A 25073-nucleotide genomic window follows, 5' to 3' on the forward strand; every position below is an offset into this window, starting at 1 on the left:
ACTCCTGTACCAGAAGCTTTGTCAACTTCAAGTACTTTTGCATCCTCCCCTCTTTCGCTTCTAACTCCCTCTTTATTTGACCTATGACGAGTTTGGAATCACTCTAAAGGAGTATATTTTTTATTCATAGAGCCTTCGCGACCCTTAAACCCGTCAGTACTCCCTCATATTCTGCTTTGTTATTAGTGGCCAGGAACGCTAACTGAACTCCATACTTTAGTGTCTTTCCTTTGGGGTAATGATGATAACCCTTACTCTGCCTCATTTTTGTACTGACGAACCGTTAGTCTGAATCGTCCATTTTACCTTTTCGTTCATACTATCCTTATCGAGGACTGTAAATTCAGCAATGAAATCCGCCAGTGCCTGCGCTTTAATGGTTATCCTGAGGTGGTACTCAATGTCGAACTAGCTAAGCTAGATTGCCCACTAGATCATTCTACCTACTACCTCAGGCTTGTTCATGGACTTCTTAATGGGTTGGTTCGTCAGTACTAAGATGGGGTTTGCCTGAAAATAAGGTCGCAATTTTCTCAAAGCTACTATCAACGCGAACGCAATCTTTTAAATCATTGGATACCTGGATTCTGCCCCCTAGAAAGCTTGGCTGATGTAGTAAACTGTTAGTTGTTTCCTTCCCTCTTCTCGAATCAAAGCTGCGATGATGGCTGTGGCTGATACTGCCAAGTATAAATACAGGTCTTCCCCCTCTTTGGGCAGACTCAGGAGAGGTGGGTTGCTTAAGTAATACATGAGCTCTTGAAAAGCTACCTCGCATTCGTCAATCCAACCAAATGCTTGTTTTAATGTCTTGAAGAAGGGTAAGCATTTGTCCGTCGCTTTAGAGATGAACCTGTTGAGTGCTGCTATCCTTCCAGTAAGCTTCTGTACTTCTTTGACGATCTTAGGTGACATCATGTCAAGTATGGCTCGTACCTTCTCTAGGTTTGCTTCTATCCCCTTTTGGGACACCGTGAATCCCAAGAACTTCCTTGAGGCTACTCCAAAGGCACACTTACTGGGGTTCAACTTCATCTGGTCTACCTGAATGTGTCGAATGTTTCTTTGAAATCGTCCAAGTGAGCAAGTTCCTTTTTACTCTTGAGAGCATGTCATCCACATATACTTCCATGTTTCTTCCGATCTACTTGCTGAACATTTTATTCACTAACCTCTGGTAGGTTGCTCTTGCGTTTTTCAGTCCAAAGGGCATTACCTTATAGTAATAGAGGCCTTCGCTCATGATAAAAGTAGTTTTCTCCTGGTCTTCTTCAGCCATCTTTATTTGATTATATCCCGAGAATGCATCCATGAACGTCAGTAATTTGTGCTCTGCTGTAGAATCTACTAGCTGGTCTATCCTAGGCAGAGGGAAACTGTCTTTTGGGCAGGCTCTATTTAGATCTGTGAAGTCCACGCATATTCTCCATTTTTCATTTGCTTTCTTCACTAGGACGACATTGGCGAGCCAATCTGGGTAGTACACCTCTCAAATAAAACCTGCTGATAACAACTTGTTAACCTCGTCTGTAATTACTTGGTTCCGTTCTGGAGCGAAAACCCGTCGCCTTTGTTGGATGGGCTTTTTCTCAGGGTCCATATTTAGCCTATGCTAGATGACCTTTGGGGATATACTTGGCATGTCTTCGTGACTCCATGCGAAGACATCCATGTTTTCTTTAAGGAACCAAATGAGTCTTGTCCTCATTTCGGGCCTCAAAGCCGTCCCTATTCTGGTCGTCTTTGCTTCTTCTCCTTCGACCAACTCCACTATCTCTAGGCCTTCCACTTTGTCTTCTTCCTTCTCCTCGATCATCCACATATGGTTTTCTCTTATAGCTAACACAGCCTGGTAGCATTCCCTGGCCAGAACTTGATCTCCCTTTACTTCGCCTACACCATTTTTCGTTGGGAATTTCACCTTCATGCAGTACGTGGAAATGGCTGCCTCAAAGCGGTTAAGTGTGGGCCTTCCTATGATTACGTTGTATGAAAAGGGACAGGCTACCACCAGGAAATCCAACTGACGAGTTAGTTGTCGGGGGTAAGATCCTATTGTGATTGTCAATGTCATTATGCCTTTGGGATACACCCTGTCCCCACTGAAGCTAACAAGTGAGGACTCAAAAGGGCGCAGTCTTTTAGGGTCTAGCTTCAACTATTGAAAAGCGGAGAGGTAGATGATATCCGCAGAGTTGTCATTATCCACGAGGATCCTCCTGGTGTTGAACCCTTCTATCGTAAGTATTATGACCAAGGAGTCGTCACAAGGTTGCTTCACTTCTCTAGCGTCTTCTTCAGAGAAAAACATATCCTTGTTTGTTCATATCTGTTTTAAGGGAGGTATCCTGTGGACGCTATTCACCTGTCTTTGATATGACTTCTTGAGGGATTTAAACGACCCTCCTATGGATGGCCCACCTGTGATCGTCTTTATCTCCCCGATCACGCTTGGTGGACGTTGGGACATGCAATCCTCATCCTTTGGTGAGGCTTCACAATTTCCCTTGTCATCGTCCCTGGTCCTATTGGGCTCTCCCTTCTTTACAAACTGTTATAGTTTCCCTTTTTGTATGAGCTCCTCTATCTGTTCCTTCAGGTCTTTGCAACCCTCTGTGTAATGGCCATAATCCTTGCGGAAACAGTAGTACTTCTTCCTATCACGTACGTTAGGTGACAAATGTAATGGCCTAGGCCATTTGAGGTAGTACTCATCTTTAATTTGCGCTAGAATTTTGTCAACAAGCATAACTAAAGGAATGAATTTTATCGTTCGAGGAGCTTTCTAGTCTTTCCTTTTACCCTCGTCGTTAGTCAGACGATCTAAGCATTCCCTTTTCGTCCTCTCCGGTCATCCTTTTTCCTTCCTTTCTCGCTGGCTTTCCCTTCATCTTTTATCGTGGCTAAAGCATCTTCGGCGTTCATGTACTTTTGTGCTTTCAGAAGCATCTTGGCCATCGTTTTTGGAGGATTTTTTCGAGTGAGACCACGAATTCCTTGGATTTCAATCCGGCTTTAAAGGTTGTTAGCTGCACCTTGTCATCAGCTTCGTCTACCTCCAAAGTCTCGCGGGTAAAGCACTTCACGTACGACCTCAGGGTCTCCTTCTCTCCCTATTTGATGGTGAGTAAGTGGTCTGCTGGCCTCCTCGGGCATTGTTTTCTAATGAAGTGTCGCAGGAAGGAGCTGCTCAACTGCTCGAAACTATCAATTGACGATGAGGGTAGCTTCGTGAACCATTCCCTCACAGCTCCCTCGAGAGTAGTAAGGAAAGAGCGGCACGGTATTTCGTCAGGGGGTTGTTGGAGACCCAGTGTCATCTTGAAAGTGTTGAGATGGTCCAAGGGATCCTTAAGCCCGTCAAACTGTTCAAGCTGAGGTAGGCGAAATTTTGACGATACTGGGCACTCAAAAACTGCTACCGTGAAGGGGGAATCTGTCGTCCTGACCATCCTGTCCAAGCTTCAATTTGTTTTTTCTTTGATAGCGTTCCTTAGTTTGTCCATTTCCTTCTTCATTTCTCGAAGAAGCTTTGAGCTCGATTCATCTGGTATGGCTGACCTTTGATAGCTTTGTCTCTAGCTATCCCCCTCGTCTTCTTAATTGTCTCTAGATCGATTGGCTTCCCGCTGGAGCTGCTGCCTCATCTCCTAGTTTTGTCTGGTGAGTTCTTCCATGCTAGCTGTGAGTGCTTGGATTTGCAGGGCCAATGTCGCAGGGTCTTAGTTGGACTCCATCTGAACTTAGAGAATGACTGAAACTATATTCTCCAAACTTAGTGCGAAAATGTTCTTTTTCCCCATAGACGGCGCCAAACTGATGGTGTGTAAATCGTCAGTCAAATTGGTTCATCCAAATGGTGTTGAACCATCATCACTACTCCTACAAAATGAGACAAAGACTCTCCTAGGATGGTCACCTGTGTGGTGTCTGCTATAACATCTCCGATGCCAAAGTCAGTATGTAGAAATGTTTTAAGAGAAATGAGAAGTATAAAAGTATTTTTTGGGTAAGAATTATGTACCTTCTGCACTTCTAATGAGTGTGTATATATAGCTTTGTGGTTTCTAGCCATTGAGGCCTTGATTGTGATTTTAATACTCTTCATGTAACGCCTTAGGGCTTATTAATGCAGGTCTTGATGAGGCTTTAACGATCTAACAGCTAGTTAGTAACTGTCCGAGGCATTAAATCCTCTTATTAATGACTTGTCTGCTCTCGTCCATGCCGCTTTGTACGTGGACGAAGGTGTTTCCTGAGGTCGTCCAAGGAAAGTAGTTTCGTCAGTCTCATTATAACCCATCATTAATAGTATCTATTTTTCTCTTTTTTATTATCATTTTAAGCCATATTATTTTTCACTTCATTACTCACATCTCAACATTCTCAGTTTTCGTATTACCTCTTTGTATGTGATTATTTTCTTTTTCTTTTGTCTTTACTACTTTATGTATATGAGTTTTTTCTTTTTTTAATCTTTAAATTCACTTTATTTGATTTTTTATATTCAAGTTTCTTAATCACCAAGCTCTGTTCACCTCCCTCACTGAATTAAAGAATCGGAATAATTGGAAAATTCATTAGAAGAGAAGATCTTAGACAGGAAGTTTATTGGCAAATTTATATATTTGCGATAAATCTAAATACTCAGTTCCCCGTTAACTTTACTGAGCAGCAATGGCGAACCAAGACGCAATCCTAAACTCTACCGCAACGAGCACGATGAAGATAACGCTGAAATCCGCTGACGACAAGCTATTCATGGTGAAGAAAGCCATGGTGATGGAGTTCGGCGTAGTGAAGTTCTTCCTCGAAGACAGCACCGATTTGGAGAGCACCGCGATCCCTCTGCTAAACGTGTCCGGCTCCGTTCTTGGCCGTGTCATCCACTACTGCGAGAAAAGCCTGAGTCTCCACTTGATACTCCCTCCGTCGACTCTGCTTCATTTATTTGAACGAGTAGCGGAGTTGATTTTGGATGACGAGAACGACAAGAGCATCGTTGAGCTGGTTAAGGCAGCCGATTACTTGGACATCAAAGTACTGCTGGCATTCTTGATGCCGAGCTTCAAGAGGAGGTTTGGACTAGGAGACGATAAGGGCGTAGAATATGTTTATACGGAGATGTAGAGGCACAGCTTCTCGAGTAGGTTGCGTTGGCTTCTGAAGCTGCTGGCTTCTGAAACTTTCTTCTAGTTTTATATAGATACATTCTTTTTTTTAATGTGTGAATCTCTTGATTCCTTGAATAACGGGAAAGTTCGCTTGACTGAACTGCTGAATTGTAATTAATATAGTCTTAAGATTGCTCTCCTCAATTCATTCTTCAATCTTTATAGTGATGCATTGGTTGCCAGAGTCATAGGGTCGCACTGCCTTTCATGCCATTTTCATAATTCATACATGGTTATGTTGAAATTTATTTGTTTTGATGAAGAATCTTAAAGATTACATTTTGGTGTTACATTACAGTTAGCTTACCTTAGACTTAGAGTCGGCTCTTGTTATAGATCAAATGGTAAAATTGGCTTTGAATCCTGCCTACTCTAAAACTACTAAATTGGTATTTTTGAGTTAATGATATCCAGTTTAATTGACAATTAATAGGATTTGAGTCTTGCAGAATTGGGAATGAAGTAGCAAAATCAAGATGTTGTGGACGTCCTCTTTTGTGTATCGAAATCTGATCTGTGTTCACTTGGTAGTGCTCTTCGTGTCATAATATAGTTCCATTTTGTTCTGGCATGATATTCTTTGCTTTTGGAAAACTGGGTTGGCATAATTCTTTGGCCGACAAAAAAGCATTTTGATCCCTACATTTTGGGTTAATTCCCATTTTGGTCTCAAAATTGATTTCATTATTAATGTCATCCCTAAAAAAAGAAAAACATTTTTAATATGGTCATTACCGTCAACTAACCAACAGAAAAATCCTACGTGTCTAACTAACTCCACCTGTCAAGCCCACTCATGGTGAGAAAAAAAAAAAAAAAAAATCATGTTGTTTAATTTTGTTTGATCATGTAGTGTTTAGATTAGTTAGGTTATCCAAAAAAAATAAAATGTTGTGTTTAATTATAAGGACCAAGTCAAAGTGCTTGATATTACACAACTTTTTTTTTTTTTTTTGGTATAGTTTGATAATGTTGTTTTTGTTCTCTGCTAAATTGGAATGGAAATAATTTTTGATGGCTGTATTAAGTTCTATCTATGAATGCATTGGTTGCTAGATTCGTGCTATTTTGGCTTTGCTCCTGATTAAATTTAAATGTTGGTTTTGTTGAATTTAATTGTTTTAATGAAGAATCTTAATGATAACATTATGGTATTACATTACAAGTTGGCTAGTTTTATATTTATTTTCTTTAGATTGAATAACAATGAATTTTTTGAGATTGTGTAGTTGGAAGTTTAGGGGAAACTGAGAAATGGGTCTGATTTTTTTTATTTATGATTTATTTCATGGTGGGTTAGTGCATTGAGATTGAGAGTTTGAGATTTTCTATGCAAATTTGAAATTTATCATTGAGAATGAATTGTGGGTTCAAGGAATTTGGGTCTAATTTAGAAGTGGCTTGATGTTTTTAAATGCGTATTTTTTTGTGAATGCGGGATCATACATCGGAGATTTTTACTGATTTGGCAGCCTATTGGTGGTGGGATTGGTATTAAAAAATAACTTGGTCTTAATGTTTTGGTATTTTACATTGGAAGATAGTTTTGGGTTTTGTGAATGAAAGGGGTTTACATAGTAGAAAGGATTGAATCACAATGCCCTTTGGGATTTGTGTATTGGAAAGTTTAGGGGAAGTTGAGAAGTGGAATAGGTTGATTCATGGTGGGTTTGTGAATTGAGATTAGAGTTTGGGGTTTTCTCTGCAAGTTTGAAATTTAACATTGAGAATGAATATATGGGTTCAGTGAATTTTGGTCTGATTTAAAGGAAGCTTGGTGTTTATTAATGTCTATTTGGGAAATAATTGTGAGTCTGCGAATGTGAAGTCTCAATACATTGGGGATTTTTACTAATTTGGTGATGCAACATCTTTTAGAATTCAAAACTAGAATAGATTTCTTGATGAGTTCTTGAAGGGTTCTTAGGTTAGAAAGATTAAATCCCACCTAGGTCTTCCTAAGCAATCCAGGCCTCCACACTTAGAAACATAGAAGCTACTGAAACAAATCTGTAATTTGGAACTGGTTGTTCTCTGACTAACAAGCATATGAGATATTGGTACAGGGGGATCCCTTTTGAATACTAAGATACATTCTCGAAGATTTAAATCAAACTGATATCATGCTATTTTAAGTTTAGTGTGCATGTCCTGTATTACCTTTTGCTGGTACTGGGATGCCTGGGCTTCAGGATGCAATTCAAGTTCAGAGAGTACTCGTATTGTTTGATCTTCACAATAGTCAAATGTCAGTATCAGCTATAAACAAAGCCTTTTCAATATCAACTAGATGACCTTCAAGTTTTCTATATTCAACCAGGAACTCATCAAGCTAACTTGTTTTCATCTCAAGCTCATGTCGAACTTGGCTTAAAGAAAATATTAGCTTTTTAGTTTCGTCTGAGGTCCTTTGTAGTGGAGGCTGATTCCTGCAACAAGGTAAAATAAAAAAGCAAACCTTCTAATAAAACTTCTTCCAATTTCAATTCATTAATAAGTGCCAAGTTCTCATATATGAGATTGTCACCAGATAATTCCAGTTCTTCCTGTTCCTACTTTCTGACTATTTCACTGCCATCTCCTTGATCCATGATTCTCTCACTAGTAATGTCATCCTTACCGCTAGAGCAATTAGTTTGCAAATTTCTTACTGGATGGCATTGTTGATGTTTGAACGGATACATACCGTGATGTGCATTCAAATATGGGAGTTTGCTAATAATCTCTCCTACATGGAACCGGTACAACGCAAACAAAGTTAGTTCCTTCTCCACTCTCTCAGTGCAAATATGAAATATCTTCTAGCAACGATCTTGAGTTTCTAAGTAAGTCCAACATCTCCTCTGCCATAGATAAGGCATCACAATATATCATGTTGAACCTCTCATCCACAGTTTTTTGCATTTACAAAAAACACTCTTCAGGCAAAGAAAAAAAGTTTGCTATCTCTGCCAAACCATATCGGATTTGATCCTCCAGTAATTCGCTCTCTCCTTTCAAACGTATTGATAAGTTGTGCAGCTTTTTCAATCAAGCTTGCTCTCTCTACCACCAACTCCTCACCACTTTGCTTCCACATACCAGTCAATTGTTTTGCACTCTCATTTGCTTTCAGCAAAGCATTTAACATCAAATCAGCTTCTCTCACCACAGCGCGGGCTTCCTTAAATTTGGTTAAGAAGCTACTAACATTGTTAATTTTCTCATTAGCAACTACAATTTTAACAAAGAAAGTTTGATGAATGTAAGAGTAACAACAATTTTATTACTGGCCCTTGAAAATTATACTGTCTCTTCCAAAATGTAACTCTCACTATTAACTCTTAGTATCCTAGCCGTTGTGTTCAAAATCAAAATTTTAGATTGTAATTTATATTGTATTTATGGGCTACATGTCGATTTGACCTTGTAGTAGTAGTAGTACTATTGTTTCAGGTAGATGCATTCGTGGGCTTTTTAGTGTAGGCGCAGGGAAGGTAATTTGGGTTTCGAACAGAAGAAGGAATTTCAGGCCCAATAACTTCATCCGCCAGAATTACTCAATTGCAAACCCATTCCAGCAGCTATAATATATGAGGGGCAACTCTTTAATTGGAATTGGAATGATATGAAGGACTTGCATTAATCCGGGCCCGCCCTAGACCTAGGTCATTTAGGCCCTGGCCTAAGGGCTTAGGCCCCCAAATTTGGGGCCGGTATGGTTTTTATTTTTTAAATTAAAAATTAAAAATTAAAAAAATGTGAGTTAGTGTACATATTTTTCCCCACTCTTAAAATTAAAAATGCCTAAAATATTTGAATAATGTTAGTATATTTAAATTTTTATTACATAGAACTTATAAATTGATATGTCAACCATCACAAAAATTAATTCATTACTTGTTTATTCTTTTGTTGAAGTATTATTTTATTGTCATATCAGTTTGTAAGTTTTTTTTTTTTAATAAATTTTTTAAAATCATGATGCTAATGATCCTATGGATCTTCATGTTTATACTTGCATTGCTCTCTCTCTACTCGTTTATTCTTTTGTTGAAGTATCATTTTATTGTCATATCAATTTGTAAGTTTTTATTTTTTTAATAAAATTTTTAGAAACATGATGCTAATGATCCTATGGATCTTCATGTTTATACTTGCATTGCTCTCTCTCTACTCATCAGCCATCGAACCCAAGGCTGGGTACTTGTAATAAGTATACAAACCATTGAGCTACTATGAGAGCCGGTCTTTATTCTTGCATTGTAGTTTATTTTATGGTGTTTCTGAGATTTTGGTCGGTCCTTTTTTTTTTTTTAATAGATATTGATTTTGGTCTGTCCTTTTATGAGAAAGAAACATTTATTAAATGCTTTATTTGGTACAAGTTTCTTCATTGATGATTTAGGGAGTGTTTGGTACATGTACTTAAAAATTGAAAACACGTGTTTGAAAACATGTGCAAAAATACATGTAGGTGAAAAAGTTTGTAAAAATACGTGTAATGTTGTTTGAAAACTGAAAACATGTATTTGAGTAGGTGTACCAAACGGAGCCTTAAATTTGGGAATATATGAATCTCATGACAACCTTTTACAACATGTGGGACCCACAGATGTGTGGGTCCCACATGAGGAAGTTCCCGTTGGACACAAATAACGCAACATCCAACACCGTCGTGGAGAGAGAAAGGCAAAAGATGAGATGAGATTTTTTTTTTTTTTTTCTAAATAAAAAAATTGGGTTATTGGTAGACCACTTATCATGTGAAAGTAATTTGAAAATTTCTTTAGTTAAATGTGTGTGGTATTAACTTAAAAAGCCAGTTTTTTATTATTATTTAATTTATTTTTGCTATTATTTAGTTTATTTTTGCTATTATTCATGGATCCCATTAAACTTTTTAGTATTATTTATGAGTTTCATTGTACTATTTTAGCTACCTTTTAGCTTTATTTACAATACTTTCAGCAAAAATTTTTCAGTTTCAGCTAAATAAATAGTTTCCAAATAGACACTAAGGGTCCGTTTGGTTGGAGGGATGAAAAAGTGGAAGGATAGAAAATGGTGGGAGGATGGAAAAGTGGGAGGATAGAAAAGATTTTATTAGTTCTCCTTTTTATTTGGTTGGGAGTGGAAAAGTGGAGGAGTGGAAAAAATGAGTTTGAATAAATTTACTCATATACTCTTATTAAATAATGATGCCCAATTAAAATATTAAAGTAACAAATAACCACACACAAAAAAAAAAAAAGCAATCACCCAAATTTATTAAAAAAATAAAAATCATGTCCCAAAAAAAATCATGTTTAGTTAAAAAAAAAAAACTATCACGCTTAGGCCCTAGAAAATTGAAAGAATTAAAAAAAAAAAAAAAAAAAGAGGCACCGTTACTACCAAAAAAAAAAAAAGGGACACACCCAGGCCTTAGAAAATCAAAAGAAAAAAAAAATAGAGGCAATGTTAATGCACAGGAAAAAAAAAAAAAAAAAAAAAAGTCACCTTGAAGAAGTTTTCTTGTCAATCAAGGCAACTTGAAGAAGTTTTCTAGTAAAAAAAAAATAATAATAAAGGCAACTTGAAAAATAAATAAATAAATAAAGAACGTTACTACTCAAGGCATTTTTGTCAATCAATAAAAAATTCATCCACACTCATTTTTCTCCCCATTTTGAGAAGAAAACATTTTGGTGGGTTCGGGAAGAAAACACCTAGCCCCACCATTTATTTTCTTTTCTCCTTATCCAACCAAACATACTTTAAAAAAGTTTTCCTTCCCATTTTCTCTCCAAAATTTTTCATTCACCATATTTCACCTCCAAACAAACACACCCTAAGTGTCCGTTTGGGACAAGCTAGAAATTTCAACTTAGTTTTCTACTATTCATAGGTCTCACTGTACTTTTTGGTACTATTCATGGGTCTCACTGTATTATTCAACTAACTTTTACCTACTTTTAGCAAAAAAAATTTCAATTTCTACTAAATAAGCTGTTTCCAAACGAATACTAAGTCATGTCTGCTAAGGTGAAGAAAAGTTATTTTTTGGTAGAAGCGGTAAAATCTATTGATTTCCATTAGTGTTATATGTGTACGATTGGATTGTGCCAAAGTGTAAGGATAACATTGCCTATGGGCACATAAAACTGATTTAGAAAATACAAGCCAGCAGACTTATAAGTTAGAACTCAATGATTGGGACCCTTTTTTTTTTTTTTTGAGGAAGATGATAGGGACACTTGGCTTCGCCTACACCTATAAAAGCTCATGCAATGACCATTTGTTGGGGGAGAAAAAAAAAAGACTCAGTTACTAATCTAGGAGCTTGGAATTTAAAGGCAGCTAAATTATAAGGAACAATAAAGAGTAACTCTACAATAAGGGTGAGCTCATGCTCTCGTTGACAAACTATAATCACATGCATGTATGTATTACAAATATACAATACAAACTGAAATTTAGGTCCACGAATTGATTCAAATACATAAATAGACAAACTTCAATACAATCAATCAAATAAATAAATAAAAACAACTAATTCGCCATTCCTATGCAGTCTCTCTGTTTTCCCTATATCCAACTGTCATTTCATAAACTTCTACACAATAATCTACACAAAAACCTCTAGTTAATCAATTGATTTACCTAACAAAAATTTGGGATTCTGAGATCAGTCTATAAAGATCCTAATCCTTCCTAATTTTTAAAAGTTATTAGAAATAATGCAAAAAATCTTAAAGAAATTTTTGAGTGGTGCATTGGCTAGGTCCAAGGCAACCTCCAAATACAATTTATAGAAGCAAGAAAGATGAAGAAAGGGAGTACCTTCAATCACTTTCAAATCTTGTAGCTATTCATCAATGCTATGACCTCCTTCTAGTGCTTTAGCTCAACATTAAATGCTACTACCTTTAGTTCCTATACATAAATCAAATACATTATGCAATAAAAAATGTACATATTAGGTACTCTAAATGGCATAGTGGATTCTGCACAGCTACCTTGCCTAATCATATCAAACTATGCCCAAAGAATCCAAAAGCCAAGACAAAGTATTCAAATAAAAACCTTTCACCCTTGACCATAACACAGCCAAACAATCAATATGGATAAATAATAAATAATAAAACATATGTCACAAATTGCAAAACTTCAAACCTTTTCGTTGCCTTCTAAACAATTCATTAGAACATTCACATCTCATATCTTCAAACTATTCTATTTTACCATCACAAAAGTTACTTTACCTATTATACCATACAATTTTACAATATACCTAACATCCCAACTTTTATTTTACAAAACAACACATTAAAATAATATAAATTATACAATAAAAAAAATTTATCTATCTCTCATCTCTCTCTCTCTCTCTCTCTCTCTCTCTCTATCACTCTCTCAACAACCACACAACCCAATCACCACCACACCACCACCATGCCCACCACGCTACCACTGCCCACCAAAATCCCATCGGAACCAAAAACCCAAATTAAAAAAAAAAAAAAAAAAGAACCAGAAAATCCATTAAACATACCCAGTAAACCCATTGAAATACCCAGTAAATTCAGCACCTGATTTGATGTTGTAGCCCTACAACATACGAGTAAAACCCACCCAATAACACCGGTTTACTACTGGGTACCCCTTCAGTAATCCATATAAGTAAACAAAACCAGGTCGGATCCTCCCATATAGGATTCTCAAACCCCACTACATACAAAGCTGTTCAACGATCCTCACCTCAAGCTTCTCCATAACGCAAGTGAACTCGCGTAATAGTACCAACATAGAAGCCAAAGATCCAGTACGTGAACTTGCGCAAAGCGTTTTTAAGGTTGCCATGTGGGAGTGGTGGTGATAGAGATCTGGTACCGTGCATTGTTGAGAAGCTAGAGAGAGAAGGGCTTGGGACGTTTTGGAGGGAGGGAGAGGAGATGAGAGTGACTATGTGAGAGACTAAAGAGAGAGAAAAGATCAGTAACTCTGTGTGTGTGCTACTCATCAATAACTATTTCATTTTTCAACCGTCTCTCTGTGTGTCTACTACTATTTGCACGTAATAGTTTGGCGTTGTGTGCTAATTGAGGCTTTTGTTGGGTTAAAATAAATTGATCCCTTGCAAATTAATTAATTACCAAAGTTAATTAATTAGTCAAATTACATGCAATGGCATAACAGCGCAAACAAATCACAAAATAACTAAATGCAGCGGAAAATAAATTTGACACAGGTGATTTGTTTATGAATAGGGAAAATCACCAAGGCAAAACCCTACAGGGTGAATTTAAGGTCACCACTCTTGAAAATCTACTATTATTAATCAGAAGTGGTTACAAGTATAAAGAATCTTACCAAACCATTTGGCCTATCCCGAAATGCCAACTTACAGTTGAACCCTTACTTCAATATCCAATTGGACTTGTATTGTAGCGGCAATCTCTCTGTTCAATGCACGAGTCTCAATACGTGACTAACCAATGATACACGAATCACAGTACGTGACTAACTCACCAACTTGAAGAAGATTGTTAACGGCAAACTTCTTCAGTTCATCAACAATGAAGATCAAGAAGCTCATTGGTCACAAAACCCTTGGCGTAAAGATACAGTAGCTTCTACAGAAAGAATAATGAATTAGAGCCATTTCTGCCTTCGGTCACACAATGCATGTATTATTCTTGCATCACTCTATGCCAGCCCTTAAAATAATCCTTACATATATCTAGGGTTGTGAGAAAAGAAACCCTACACAAATACATTGGAATATACGTGTAATCAAATCTGAAAAGTCTAATTTCGTAAATCCTGACAGATATAGCTTGTGTCAAGCTTGTGTCAAGCTTCAACATTAAATCTCGATAGAAATGAATCTGTCGAGACTTCTGTTGAATTTTAATGAACAACACTTTTTTCACTTGTTTCTTGGTCAGATTTGCATAGCTTCAATACTTAACTTGAACACTTGTTTCTTGAAGTACTAAACATATCCTAAATCTACCAAATTACAAGTAAAGTACGTTTTGTCAAAGGATTAGCCAATTACATAAATATGTCCCTAATAGTTTTAATAATAGTTTCTATGGTTTAGTGGTCATGGCTCAAATACAGTTCTTTAGGGTTTTCTAAAGAAAGAGGCCTCTTTCTATGGTTTGGTGATTATGGCTAAAATACAGAGAGATTGAAAGTAAAGAGAGATCGTGGAAGACATTGATTGTGGTGGTCAGCCAATCAGTTTAGCTGTTTAGGGTTTTATTAGAAAGAAATCGGAGAAAGAGAGAGAGGACTTGCGTGAGCTTTAAGGTTTGGGAGATGAATTAATAAAAAAATATTGGTGAAAAGAATTTTAAATGAATAATGATATGGAAAATTGTTTTTTAAAAAATGATAATGATGTGGCAAGCTCTGGAGAGGTTAACAAAAAGTCAAAAACTTTAGTTATATATATATATATATATATATATATATATATATATATATATATATATATATATATATATATATATATATATATATATATTGTAAGGGCAAGTTTTGGATCCTAAGCCCAAAAGGTGAAAGGATTAAGGCCTAAAGAGCCCAGTACAAAGAATTTGTAGAGAGTGGGCTGAACATCAGACTTCAATGAATTAAACAACGCCCACAATGGATTGAGGATGGTAAGAAAGCAAAGAAAAATAAGTTTTATGCAAAGAAAATCTTCCTCGGCCAAGTTCGAGGAAAGTAGTTCTTGAATATATTACTTTCAGACTTGATTACAATTTTAGTTCTTTGTACTACAATGTTTTCTCTATAGATTCTCAGATGATCCCCTTGTAATGGGGTTTTTCTTCTTTATATTACCCTCCTTTGCTCCATCTCAGCCCTCCGCGTGTAGATCAAATGGCTAGCTTTAATCATTGTCCCATCAGCACATTCCTGAAATTTTTAGAGGTAGTTGTAAGGCTGAATATCACTGTTCAGGCATCACATTCACATTAATGTGGCTAGAAAGTTAGCTACAAAGTATTTAATGCGATGGTAGCAGTTTTCCCTTAGATATTTCTTACCTTCCTCTTGTCTTATTCCTTACTGGGTCCACTTTTTTTATCCTCCCAAATTGAGAGGAAAATAAGAAGAGAAAAGAGATAAGAAATCCATTTTATACAAATACCCTCTCACTTACCCCTCACATATTATGTAAGAAGGGTATAATAGTCAATTTATATAAATTGCATTTTCCATCCTTTCATTTTTCTCTATAACCAAACAAAAGAGTTTTCCACCATCCCACTTTTCCACCCCTCCAACCAAACACACAAGAGGGAAAACCAAATATTTTCTATCCTCCCACTTTTCCATCCTCCCACAATTTTCCATCCTCCCACTTTTCCACTCCTATAACCAAACAGACCCTAAGAGTTTGAGATTTTCTATGCATTTTGAAATTTATCATTGAGAATGAATTGTGAGTTCAAGGAATTTGGTCTAATTTAGAAGTGGCTTGATGTTTTTAAATGTGTATTTGTTTGTGAATGCGGGATCATAGATTGGAGATTTAACTGATTTGGCAGTCTATTGGTGGTGGGATTGGTATTAAAAAATAACTTGGTCTTAACGTTTGGTATTTTACATTTGAAGATAGTTTCAAGTTTTGTGAATGAAAGGGGTTTACATAGTAGAAAGGATTGAATCACAATGCCCTTTGGGATTTATGTATTGGAAAGTTTAGGGGAAGTTGAGATTAGAGTTTGGGGTTTGCTCTGCAAGTTTGAAATTTAACATTGAGAATGAATATATGGGTTTAGTGAATTTCGGTCTAATTTAAAGGAAGCTTGGTGTTTATTAATGTCTATTTGGGAAATAATTGTGGGTTTGCGAATGTGAAGTCTCATACATTGGGGATTTTTACTAATTTGGTAGACTATTTGGTCGTAGCGTTTTCATATTTAACTTTCGAAGACAATTTCAAGTTTTGTGATTGACAAGTTTATATCCTAGCAAGGAGATGAAACCAAAAGTTGTGGAAGTGAACATAAAATAACTAGTGGTGATGCAGGATCATTTAGAATTCAAAACTAGAATAGATTTCTTAATGAGTTCTTGAATTGTTCTTAGTGTCATGACCCAAATCCATGGAATATGAATTTAGATGCATAACTAACTTGCTTATCTTACAAAACTCAATAAACATAATTAATTTAAACATAATTCAATAAAATTCCAAATAACCAATGCTCTTAATAAATCTTTTACAATACTAAAATCCACAATTTAGAATAATCTCCAAAATACTATGAGATCTAAAGCGGAATAAAAATAACTAATAATCATTTAAGACTTCAAGTATTATTGACTTTGCCTAAAAACTCCAACACTCTACCTTGTACCTTACGAAGCAACCCAAAGGTTCTGTTCTCCAACTAAACTTTAATCTAAAAATTATAATTGATAGGGTGAGCCAGACATCTAGTAAGCAATATACATAATACACAACAGAATAGAGTCAAGCAAAGCACGAGTATTTTGATTTTTCCCAAACTCATTCAATGATATCAAAAATAATTATTCCAAAACATATAATGAATTACTTAATACATATTTAATCACATCTTAAAATCGTTCGAAAACACACACATAATTGATAAGAGCACAGTGTCACATATACACATATCACATACAATCTTGTGAGCGGATACCAACATTTAACCGCTGCAGGTGAGGGATCAACACTTATTCTTACATATAACCCTGTGAGCGAGCTTACACATATACCTGATAAATTCTAAAAACACTTATTTTTATTCACATACCACAAAACAAAGTTTATACAAATAGAATAATTTTCTTAATATTAAAAATTATTCTAACAATAAAGGCATATCGAATATCACAATATCAAATTGAAGCACAAATCAAATGATGCTTGACTCTCTTAAGAATATCACAATATCAAATTATTCTAACAATAAAGGCATATCGAATATCACAATATCAAATTGAAGCACAAATCAAATGATGTTTGACTCTCTTAGGAAATGAGTAGGAACTGAGAAGTTTATACAAGTATTTTACAACTCGTGGGTAAATTTGAAAATTCAATTTGCTAAAAGAAACGTCTTAAATGCCATTTGAAAAATAGGAATATGACTTTGAAATCACTTGGTTTTACACAAATTTAAAGAACAAGAACTTTTTTAGAAAACTTACATTAAAACTCAATTCTTTTTGGAAAATAGTTTAGTTTATAAATCATCTTTTAAATGAGATTTGGATATTCAAAACATTATTTAAAATTCGAAGTTTCTCTTTAAAACATTGTTTAAAAGTTGAAGTTTCTCTTTCAATAGTGTAAAAATGCTTTGGATAAACTTTAGAAAACGTAAGCTTAAAAACATAACTTTTGAAAACCTTTGACTTCTAAGAACCTAATGAACAAAATTGTGCATATTATGCATAATTACTTACAACACTTGAATCACTCTGAAAATCCAACCGAAACAACCTCCAAAAAGCCTCAAAACACTCTTAAATAGAACCTATAATCAATCATGGAAATTACTTAATATCCTCCACAAAATATAAAGTTATTGAACTATACAAACTGACTCACTAGTATAATACTTTGCTGAACTAATACACTTTTAAACTTGTAGTAACCTACTACTTATGATTTATTGTAAAAATGTCATGGACATAACATTTTTTTGTGTGAAAAATGGTAAGACATCTTGATATTGTCACAATATTCTCAAAACTACTGAGTTGTAAATTCTTTACAAGTTAAAATAAAATATAACAAAATTATAAAAATATTATGAAAATGTTGCGTCATTCTGTTGTGTTTTTAGAAATTTTTTGTTGGTTTAATCAACTTTGCTGAACCAAAATTCACTATTCCATATACAATTTTCTTGAGTTGACTTTTTGTATTTTTTTTTCTTTACACACTATTTTAAGTAAAAACACATAGTTTTACACACAAAAACAAAAACAAAAACTTCGGAAAAAAGCATTTTTCATCCTTTATGTTTGGGGTAGTTTAGAATTCTTCCTTAAACTTTAAAATAATCAATTTTTCCCTTAATATTTTGGAAAAGAGCAAATATGTCATATTGTTTTTCTCTCAGTTAAATCCTAGTGAAAATTTATGATTCTTAAAATATTTTATTGTGTAATGTCTAAATTACTCTCGCTAAATTTTAACATCCTAAAAATTTTCTTTACGTATTTCGAGTTTTAAATGATAAAAATTCTTAGAAAGTTAAAATGATGATATTAGGTTTTTTATTTGTTTTCTAAAGAATGTTGATTTTCTAGGTTTAAATTTTCAAAACTTATAATTTATCTAATGAAAAATTCGATGCCACATGCCTTTTGTTATCTTTATTTTCTTTTTATCAATTTTTTAGCAAAACTCAATTGTTTATTGTTGGAAGATAATGATATTCGTTATCATTCTTAGAAGTTTTTAGAGAGTAGATATATTGTCTTTAGCAAGTAAATATTATAGTTAAATAAATATTTATATGTTAAATAGCTATCCTAACTTTGTGGTTGATCAAAATTTTTAAGTAAATGAGATTAACTTTTTACGATATAATTATCAAAATTCTTAAAATTAATATCTCTTTTGATTAATATAAATCTCTATATACTTTAAAAATCAAATGATTCATATCTTTGTTTTGTGATACAAATAAAATCTAGAATTAATCTTAATTACTACTTTTTTTTTTCCACGGTAAGCATGTGTCTTGCACGTGCTACCCTAACTAGTCTTATATATAAAAGCATGAATGCGCATCAGTGTTTTTGCACTGTACATTTGGTTTGTTCAACCCTTATTGTTCATTTAGGCTTTTTTTTTTTTCTCTTCTTCTTCTGCCTGTTTGTTTTGTGCTTTTTGTTTTTTGTCTTTTCTTTTAAATATTTATTATTTATATGTACATATTCAATTACATCGACATGACAAATTTTTACAATAATTTCACAATTATTTGACAATTTGCACCATTCATCAGCTTTTTTTTTTTGCCAGTTTGTTTTGTGCTTTTTGTTTTTTGTCTTTTCTTTTAAATATTTATTATTTATATGTACGTATTCAATTATATTGACTTAACAAATTCTTACAATAAAAGTGCGTATGCGCGTACAGTGTTTTTGCACTATACATTTGGTTTGTTTAACCCTTACTATTCATCAGGCTTTTTTTTTTTTTTTTTTTTGCTGGTTTGTTTTGTGCTTTTTGTTTTTTGTTTTTTGTTTTTAAATATTTATTATTTATATGTACATATTCAATTACATCAACCTAACAAATTTTTACAATATTTTCACAATTATTTGACAATTTGCACCGTTCATCGGCCTTTTTTTTTCCCCAGTATGTTTTGTGCTTTTTCTTTTTTGTCTTTTCTTTTAAATATTTGTTATATATATATATATATATATATATATATATATATATATATATATATATATATTCAATTACATCGTCTTAACAAATTTTTACAATATTTCACAATTATTTGACAATCTGCACCATTCATGGGCCTCTCTTTTTCTTTTTCTTTTTTCACCGTATGTTGATTTTGCTTGTGCTATTTTTGTCTTTTCTTTTAAATACTTATATGTGTATACACAGTTACATTGACACAACACATTCTTACAATATTTTTTGGTTTGTTCAACTTGCACTATGCATTGGCTTTCCCCTTCTTTTTTTTTTTTTCCTGGTTTGTTTTGTGCCTTTTCTTTTAAATAATTATTATTATATATATATATATATATTCAATTACATTGATTTAACAAATTCTTATAATATTTTCACAATTATTTGACAATCTGCACCGTTCGTGGGCCTCTTTTTTTTCTTTTCTTTTTTCTTTTTCCACCGTATGCTGATTTTGCTTGTGCTCTTTTTGTCTTTTCTTTTAAGTATTTATATGTACATACACAGTCACACTGACACAATACATTCTTACAATACTTTTTCACAATTATTGAGGTGTCAATTTTTTAAAGGTCAAAATAAAATAATAAAATAAGAGACTGAGAATTACTACCATCTAAAACTCAAGATACGTGAGGAGAATTTTAGGAATGTTAAAATTTAGTGGGAGTATTTTAGACATTACACAATAAATATTTTAAAAATCATAAGCTTTTATTAAGGTTTAATTGAGAGAATAACAATATGACATATTTGATATTTTCTAAAATATTAAGTAAAAAATAGCTTGATTTTAAAATTAAGGAGCAATGCTATGTCCACAACATTTTCACTATAATTTCACAAAAAATTTTATGCGGCAAGGTATTTTTGATGGATAAAAAAGTGATATCAGTAGTGAGCTTAGTTCAAAACCAATAACAACTTGTCATTTAAAATTTGTTCTAAAAATGTTATGGATGTAACATTTCTCTCAAATAAAATAAAAAATATCTATTAGGATCCTAAAAATGAAGGTATTGTGAAAATAGTGTGATATTTTGTTAATTCTTAGACTTCTTTTTTGATATAGTCAAATTGGGTGAGCCAAAATTCACGGTTTTATAGACAACTTTCTTGTGTTGTCTTTTTTTTTTTTTTTTTTTAATGTATAATTTTAAAACCAGTAATAATTTTTCACCTAAAATTAATTGTGAAAATGTTGTGGATATAAAAAATAAAATAATAATATCAAACTGAGACCTTCCATAGCTAGAAATAAAACAAAAAAACTGCGAAAATGTTGTAACATTTTGTTGTGTTCCTAGGATTCTTTTTTGTGTGACATTTTGTTGTCTTCCTAGGCTTCTTTTTTTGTTTAGTCAAATTTGGTAAGCCAAAATTCATTGTTTTAGGTACAATTTTCTTCAATTGACTTTTTATTTGTTATTTGTTTTTTTTAATGCACGGTCAAAAGTGGTTAGCCCAATTTAAAACTAGTAGCAATTTACCACCTACGATTTATTATGAAATGCTGTGAATGTAACATTACTCTAAAATAATATAATAAAATATCATATTAGAACCCACATAGCTAGAAATAAAGGTATTGTAAAAATATTGTGATATTTTGTTGTGTTCCTAGATTTCGTTTTTGGTTTAGTCAATTTGTTGAACCAAAATTTATTGTTTTATGTGTAATTTTTTTAGGTTGATTTTTTTAAAACATTGTTTCAAGTTTAAAAAACACACACACACACGCACACACAAAAATTGACGAAGTAGTACTTTTTTTCCTTTATGTTTGGGGTAGTTTCATTCCCCCCGAAATTAAAGTTGAATAATTTCCTCCTTTATATTTGAGCATATACTTCTACTGTTACTCTCTTAGTTAAACCCTAAAAAAATCTTATAATTCCTAAAATATTCCATTATGCAATGTCTAAAATGCTCATACTAAATTTTAATGTCCCAAAAAATTTCTTCTTATATTTTGAATATTATGTGGTAGACTGGTAGTCGTGCTTGGAAAGTTAGAATGATGATATATGGTGTTCAATTTGTTACCTAGAGAATACTAATTTATTAGGTTTAAATCTTCTTGACTTATAATTTTATCTAATAGAAACTTTGATGACAAATGTCTTTTGTTATTTTGTTCTTTTTTTAAAAAAATTTCTTTTCCAACTTAAAAGGGTGTTCATTCAAAATAAGTAAGCTAAACATCGTAGTTAGACTCATAAAATAAGATGATAAAGAATGAAGTATGAATAACAAAATCTTCATTGTAGATGGTTGCAAGCATTTAATTTGATGAAGATCTTCAAAAAAATTATAGCATATATCATCATTCATTACGAAAATTTAAATACTGTGGAAAGATGATGACATTCATTATCATTTCTTGTAGCATTTTTTTGGTGGGTAAATATTACATGTAGTAAATAGCTTCTAAGAATTTGTCATAGTAAATATTAAATAGATATTCAAATAACTATTTTAAATTTAAGTACATGATTTCATACATCTTCAATGATGATGCCGAAGAAATCACCAGTAAAGCTGCGAGGATTCTCCAGATTGAAGCAAAACCTGCGAAGAGAAAATAAAGGACCGAACAGAGAGCACCGGTGTGGTTCCGGCCAAAAACCCTCCGACGGTCAAGTTAGAGTCTTTTCAACAACCCTAGAGTGCCAGAGTTGGGATAATTGTGCGTACCTTCGCTTATGAGGGTCCTTGGGGTATATATAGTGGTATGAATCCGAAATAAGCACCTTGGTGAGGAAGTACTTTCCTTCTAGGAGAGTGGTTTGTGGATTTTTTGTATCATCTAGAGCTTTTTTCCTTATAGGAGTCTTCTTGACCAAGGCCGAGCGTGTAGCGTAAGAACTTTCCTTATATTCACGTATGTAGAGGACAAAATAGGTTAAGGATGAAGGTTGGGTGACGACCTTAGCTTTTACCTGCTAAGGTCGTCACCCTACGTACGTCTCTTATACAATCGTCACCCTACGTACGTCCCTGGGAAGGTCGTCACCTTAGGTCCTTCAGTCTTGACCCTGTCACCTAATACTTCAGCCTAACCTCGTCATGTATGGGGTGTGGCCTTGAGCGTCCAAAGGAGGTGTTCTCATGACTGTAGCTAACGGGTTCAATACTCCTGTTAGCCTTCTTAAAGTATTAGTGACTTGTAAAACAACCACCATCAGCTGCCCCCCACTCCATTACTCCGTCAGCTATGGCTGACGGGTTATGGAGTTGACGTTACTGGAGAAACGATTTAAGCGTGGTAATTCGCGCCATCTTCATTAAATGGTGGGACACATGGCTCGGACTGATTGGCTCCGTGTCTGGATGAGTGTGTCGCTTCGTCTTTCGTGCCCCCTTTCACCTATATATATTTCATTTTTCCACCTTTTCCTCACTTCTCACATCCTGTTCATTCCGAAAGAAAGAGAACGTCACTGCTGATCTTATCACGCAGTCAACCATACAGCCGTCAGCTTCTTGAGGCCGTCCTTTTACTCGTAAGTTCCCCTCGCTTTACTTTTTACTTTTTCTAGTAATGCCCTTTAGTAAAGTCGTCTGCCTAGGATCTTAGAATAAAAACCCATCATTTGTAGGTAGTCAGATGTCTAGGGAGACGACGAGTGATCAATCGTCGATCCGCGACGGAGCGGGTTACGACGAAATTTTCCAATCAGGCTGTGAGCCCGCGGAGGGCCTATCCTGGTTGTTAGAAAGAGAATCATCAACTCCTTCTGACGGGGAAGTAGGGAGTTCTAGAGGAAGTGAGGTGAGTGGCGACGGTGGAGAAGAAAAGATAGATGACGGAGACCAGAGGATTAATGAAAAAGGAAGTTTCAGTGACGGGGGTGAGAGTGACGGCGGCGAGGAAACCTTAGAGAGTACCTCGGGAACCTCTGGTGATGATTGTCCCTTCATCTTACCCCCAGAATGGTCCGTCAACGAGTTTCTTCCGACGATGTCGAAGAATGTTTTCAAGAGTTTGCGGAACTCGCTACCAAATACTAGACGACATTCCCATCTGTCTTCCTGAGGAAGGTGAGAGGTGTTATTTGGGACGAACCGCGGACGTCGGCATGTATGATGCCATGTTCGCGGCCGGGCTAAGGCTACCGCTGATGGCGTTGCATCGTCAGCTAGCTAATTTCCTTGGAATATCCGTCAGCTAGATTGCCCCTAACGCCTGGCAAACCTTTATTGGTGCCGAGATCTTGTGGGGTCGTCTGAGTGGTGGGAACCGTCAGCTAACCCTGGACGAGTTCTTTTGGTGCTATCACCCTCAGCACATCTCCTCATCAAAGGGAGTGTATCATTTTGCAGTAAGGGAAAAGGAGTTGAAATTGGTGTCAGACATGCCCGATTCCAATAGGAAGTGGAAGGGCAAATATTTCTTTGTAGAAGGGACAAATTGGGTATGCCGTCAGGAGGAATGGGAGTCAATGCCCAACGGTTTTGATAACACATGGGCACATGTTAGAAATTCAGGTTAATCCCGTCAGCCTTCTCGTTTCGTCTACCTATTTGGTATTCTAACCCGTCATCTTTTATTGCAGCTAACAATCGTCCACGCATTACCGCGGAGCAAGAGGATTTTATTCGTCGAGTGACGACCATCCCTTTGGACAAGAGAAAGTGTCGGGACTTAATCACATTAGATACTCTTCATTTATATTGTGGTGGTCTCGAACCAACGGAGGAAGCTTGCAAATTAAACGCTTATTCCCGTCGACGTGAGTATCTTTTAACTTCTTGTCTTTATCCTGACGCTATCTCTTTCTAACCTTTATTTTTGCAGAAATGGAGTCAGCTAAGCAACGGGTTCGAGCTGCCGCTGCGGCTAAGAAAAAAGAGCAAGAGAGGGCTAGGGGCGAGTTGACCCCACCGTCTGCCCCAAAGCCCGTCGGGAGGGCTGTGGCCAAGAGGAAACCTGACAGCAAGGACGACTGTCCAAGAAAGAAGGTTGCCCCAACTCCCGGGGACAAGTCTTCACGAAAGCCGTCACCTCCTAGGTCCGTCCACGGAGCAGGTAAAGGGCCAATGACCTCGTCAGGCCCCATCACCCAAGGATCTGTACGCCGCCTACAGACCCATAAAGACTATGTTGTAAAGGTGACGGAGTCCATCTTGAAAGATGAAGAAATGGACCCTTGTGCTGAGCAGGCTACTGACGAGATAGGGGCGTCAGGCCTTTTCGACCTTACTAGGGTAAGCCTCGCTCTCTACTTTGGTGCCCGACCAATCTTAACATCCTAACGTTGTTTTGTCTTTTTCCATGTAGGCTATGGTTCGCATGAAGGCTCTGTCAGACAGGTGCTCTGCCAAGGAGGGGGTGATTGCCCGTCTGCATGAGCGCATCAAGTATCTGGCTGACGGTCAAGCGCAGTACAAGGATGCGAACCGTATCTTGGGCGCGGAGCTAAAGGATTTCAAGGAGAAACTGACGGAGGAAACCCGTCGACGGAAACTAGAAGAGGAAGCCAAGT

General features: G+C 35.4%; 1 protein-coding gene across 1 annotated transcript; it reads left to right on the forward strand.

Annotated features, from left to right (window-relative positions):
- The first annotated feature begins 4677 nt into the window (after window positions 1-4677).
- On the forward strand, window positions 4678-5130 carry LOC142628619 (SKP1-like protein 14). Its single transcript, XM_075802676.1, has one exon. It carries the CDS (start codon window positions 4678-4680, stop codon window positions 5128-5130), a length of 453 nt encoding a protein of 150 aa, XP_075658791.1.
- The last annotated feature ends 19943 nt before the right edge of the window (window positions 5131-25073 follow it).

The sequence above is a fragment of the Castanea sativa genome, chromosome 3 (assembly GCF_040712315.1).
Source record: "Castanea sativa cultivar Marrone di Chiusa Pesio chromosome 3, ASM4071231v1".
In the NCBI taxonomy this organism is placed as follows: Eukaryota; Viridiplantae; Streptophyta; class Magnoliopsida; order Fagales; family Fagaceae; genus Castanea; species Castanea sativa.

What these genes read in the sequence shown, in the direction of transcription:
- LOC142628619 (XM_075802676.1), top strand. Translation starts at nt 4,678, where the DNA reads ATGGCGAACCAAGACGCAATCCTAAACTCTACCGCAACGAGCACGATG.